General features: G+C 39.9%; 1 protein-coding gene across 3 annotated transcripts in view; it reads right to left on the bottom strand.

Moving 5' to 3' along the window:
* LOC128880042 (ras-related protein Rap1) overlaps positions 1–4,731 on the bottom strand; it is a 36,275-nt gene that overhangs the window by 3,690 nt on the left and 27,854 nt on the right. For all 3 annotated transcript variants that reach the window (XM_054129693.1, XM_054129691.1, XM_054129692.1), the window contains one exon: positions 515–792. In XM_054129693.1, coding sequence (XP_053985668.1) covers positions 515–697 — 183 coding nt within the window. In that variant the 5' untranslated portion in view covers positions 698–792. The remainder of the gene's footprint in view (positions 1–514; positions 793–4,731) is intronic.

The raw sequence follows: 4,731 nt of genomic DNA, 5'->3' as shown, positions 1-4,731 counted from the left end.
TTGAGAAAGGAGGAGGAAGATTGATTTTGAATGGGAGAAAAGGAAAGGAGAGAAAGATAGAAAGATCTGTTAATCTGTTGATTCTTTGCTAATAGGGCTTCTATGCTCAGATTTATCTATAACGTTATTTTATTTTATTCTGTGGACAGGAGAATATGATACAAGAAACTTGGTATAGGCGATTGAAAATTTATTAAGAGAATGGGATATTTGAGAAAGGAGGAGGAAGATTGATTTTGAATGGGAGAAAAGGAAAGAAGAGAAAGATAGAAAGATCTGTTAATCTGTCGATTCTTTGCTAATAGGGATTCTATGCTCAGATTTATCTATAACGTTATTTTATTTTATTCTGTGGACAGGAGAATACGATACAAGAAACTTTGTATAGGCGATTGAAAATTTATTAAGAGAATGGGATATTTGAGAAAGGAGGAGGAAGATTGATTTTGAATGGGAGAAAAGCAAAGAAGGCGTGGAAAGAGCTGGCAGACGAACTGCTGGCAGAAAAACTCACCGTTCCGGCTGTGTCTAGGATTTCTAACATACATTGTTGTCCGTCGACCTCGACCTGTTTGCGGTAGCTGTCCTCGATCGTCGGATCGTACTTCTCCACGAAGATTCCTTGAACGAACTGGACAGTGAGGGCAGATTTGCCTACACCTCCACTACCCAACACCACTATTTTATATTCACGCATCTCCTTGCCCTAATTCTCTGTGCGCCTGGTCACAGCCGAGGGGTCACCGAATCCGCCACGTTTTTGCTCCTCTCGTTGCGTTCAGTCGAACGGATCTGCAAACAGAAAAGGAATTTCCATCTTCATCTTGGCTCGGTAACGATTAACGATACGTGATCATTTGACAGAGGGACGATGACCTTTCGAGCTTTCGGTCTTTGACTGCGAGGCTTGTTTACATTCTGCAGTACATATACACTGCGGATTTTATGCACTCAGGACGTACAATAATATATAAAACATATTACGTTGTCCCAAAAGTTTCTTCCATTTCATTAACAAGTAATACGTACACAATATTTTACGTCTAATCTCGCATTATTAAATTGCGTACGATTCATTTTGCTCCATTACTGTTATACAATATTAACATCTAAGAAATTAGGTTGTCTACTTATATAAACACTGCCACAGAAAATAATTGAGTGCAAGTCATGGAAGAAACTTTGGGGACAACCTAACACATAAGATACATATTTCATTTAGAATTTGTATTCGTTTAAATTTTGATATTACCCACGAAACATACCGACGAATTAACTGTAATTTCCAACGAGATTCTCGAACACTGGATTAATTTAAAGTTCCACTTGGGATATCACGGTAAAAACTGGAGGTAATCGCGTCGATCTAATTTTAATTTTTCCATTTGGAATCCACAGGGCGAGAGAACTCGCCGTCGCCGAGGGCGCGTTAGAATCGCGAAATTTCATTTACGACGAATGACAAAGAGCACGCCACCCGGATTTCGCGGAGATTTTTTCCACCTTCGTTGTCCTCACCTCGGAAACATTTTCCCTCCCGATGCTTTGTTTGTAAATGAAAGATGGCCGCCGGAGGGGTTCACCCACTTTTTCCACGAGAACTGCGGAACAATAAAACGTCGCGTTTTCGGTTCCCTTTCCGAAATGGACGGTAGTAATTATTGTAAATCACCAGACGCTTCTTTCGAATCGCGATTTTTAGACGGTAATTAGAAAATATTTTTTTTTGTTTGAAGAGGGCCCGGGGAGGAGGCAATGCGAAAAAGAAATTTGCGTTTGTTCATGCAACCGTTGCTCCGTGAAAATATTTTTGGTGGACATAAATATCGACATTGAAAATACAGGAAATATTTTGATGTCTTTGTCAGCAAAACGATATACGATATCGATAATGAATATTGCATGGATTCCACCTGAAATCGATTGCCTATATTCACGGGTTGAACAAAAAATCGGATTTGCATTCCTGCTATGGGGCAGCTTCCTGCACGTGAAAAATACTCTATGAAATTGGTTGGAAAAAATTTGAATTACAAGCACGTTCTAATAATTTACACCTGTAATAATTTAAAGCTTCGATTCGATACCATTTTAAATATTATTAGATTTATTCGCGGGTACGTTCTCGAATTTCCTTTGAAAAAGAGAGAAACAGTAACTTCGTAAAAATGGTCTGAAATTCATGGAAATATAATCACGAATACGCTTTCAAAGTTTCTTCGTCTGCTCCCGTCGTTTAACTAGCGCACTGCGCCTGCTTCGTGCACGCAATGCGCCATTTGTCTTAAAAACTAGACAAACCCAGTCGGATTGAAACGAAAGCATCTCGCGCAACGAGTATTCTCGTATGTAGGTTAACGAAAAAGTACTCGAGAAATTAATTACAACGGATCGATCCGATGGGACACCAAGTACAACAATTATTACAAATGTCGATTTTAGAAAATGGCGCGAAGGATACTTTATCGATTTGGATGATTTGAAAAAAAGGTATGGAGTCACGAGAGCCTCTCATCGTTCAATATTCCCAGTTTGGCGATCAATTTTTATCTGGTCTTCGACTTTTCGAGATAATTTTCGAGAAGGAACCACGCTACAAAAATTAATTCAAACGAATACATTACCAACAAAATAAAAAAAAAATTATTTAAAGTGGCGATCATTAGCAACGCGCCATTTTAATAAAACGCCAAGTACGATCATTTTGAATGCTCGTCTAAAAAATGTTGCTAAATACTCTCTTATTATTTGAATGATCTAAAAAAAAGATTCGTTCACTTATCGTTTATTATTACCAGTTTAAATGTTCCACGATTTTTGGAAACGAAGGGTCGCGAATGTTAATTAATTCGTTCAGACGGCGCGTGTAATATATCGTGCTCGTCCCTGCAAAATAATTATACAGTTAAGAGTTTAAGAGCGGCGGAATTCGCGGTGCGCGAGAGGAAAAGAGAGCGAAAATTCGCCACGAGTACACGAGTACGGGAAAACAAGGCGCTTACGCCGATTGGCCGACGATGCCATCATGGCGACGGGCCGTGACCAATCCGCGCCCGCGGATTTCTTTTCACCGATTCGTCATTGATTTTAGGTTTATGAATGGAGACCGCTTACGCTACCGCGTCCCTTTCAAAGATACTACGAGCGCTCGAGTCCAACTTGAACTGAATCTTGCGCTGCTACAGATGAATCCTGACGTTCCCCATTAGGCTCGTCACTGAGGAAATATCGCGATCGTTCGTTGCAAATTATAGTGTACTCGAAGAGACCTCGCGTTAGGAATAATGGCCTTATTCCATGTCGCTTTTAAAGGCTAAGAGAAATGATTGGCCACGATATTGACTGAATTTATTCTGTTTAATAGCTTTATATTATTTATCTTGGATCGGTAGCTTCATAGATTAACCTATTCACTGGCAGACAAATTTAAAGCGTTTTGCCTTAGGTTATTATTTCAATGATAAAAGATAATATCAAATTTGTTGTTTCAAAAAGAAAATTTACTCAAAAGACAGAAGAAAGAAAATTGAAATTTGTATCGCTTTTCATTATAAAAATAATAACCTAGATTACACGTCTGTATTAAATCTTGACGCCAAGGTAGAAGATTATCAGCCTAGATCAATATATTTTAACGTAAAAGGTTCTATTCTAGATTGTAGAATCTTTCTAAATAGGCCAATGTTTGAAACGTAAAATTTGAATTAATTAAAGTAAGCTTATCTCGAGGAATTTACGTTTTTAAGTTTGGTATCTAGAAGAGTTTGCCGGAAGGGTTGAGGTATAAGAATCTTCGGAAGTACGAAATCTGTCCCCAGTCTGAGCACCTCGAAGAGCAACAACGTATCCTCGACGATGACGAGTGGAGTGACGCGGAATGCGACGCATTTTCGTCCGAGGAGACCCTCTTCCGCGATACCGTGCAGCCAATCAAGGGGTTTAAGCGTTTCCAGCTTCGCTGGGGTTAGAGCCTCGAGTGTCGGGAGTAACTCCCATCCGGGAAGGAAGACGGTCTATAAGTTCAACGATTCCATTTGCCTGCGCACACAGGCGAAGTCTGCGCCGGAAGGGTGACGAGAATTGAGGGGGAGAGCCCGATAATATTGAAGAACGACGCGAAACTTGCTGCCAACGATGCACCAGGACGTCCATCTTCTTCGAATGATGAAAACGTTTGCATCGGTGCCAACCCTTTGGCTGGGGCTGATTTTCATGCGAATGATAGAATTAGGAATATTTTACTACCAAATTTTATTTAAAGGTATGTTTTGTTTGAGACATGAACTCGATAACCATGTGCGATTGTGGCTTAAGGACTTTATGATATAATCACGAATAGGAATGGAACTCGAGACGAAGTTTGGATAGGTGGAAATGAGGTTTGATGCACAGCAAACTGAATGCATGCTTGGATCTTAGGTGGAAATGAGGCTTAATGTTCAGCAAACCGAATGAATCCTTGTACCATAGGTGGGAATGAGGCTTAATCTCCAGCATACCGAATAAATTCTTGCATCATAGGTGGAAATTAGGTTTAATATCCTGCAAACTGAATAAATTCTTGCAGCATAGGTGGAAGTGAGGCTTAATGCCCAGCAAACTGAATGAATTCTTGAACCATAGGTGGAAGTGAGGCTTAATGCCCAGCAAATTGAATGAATTCTTGCACCATAGGTGGAAGTGAGGCTTAATGTCCAGCATACCGAATAAATTCTTGCATCATAGGTGGAA

The sequence above is a fragment of the Hylaeus volcanicus genome, chromosome 7, assembly GCF_026283585.1.
Source record: "Hylaeus volcanicus isolate JK05 chromosome 7, UHH_iyHylVolc1.0_haploid, whole genome shotgun sequence".
NCBI classification, from domain to species: domain Eukaryota; kingdom Metazoa; phylum Arthropoda; class Insecta; order Hymenoptera; family Colletidae; genus Hylaeus; species Hylaeus volcanicus.
Note: the sequence above shows the minus strand (reverse complement) of the source record. Positions and strands in the feature narration are given on the sequence as shown.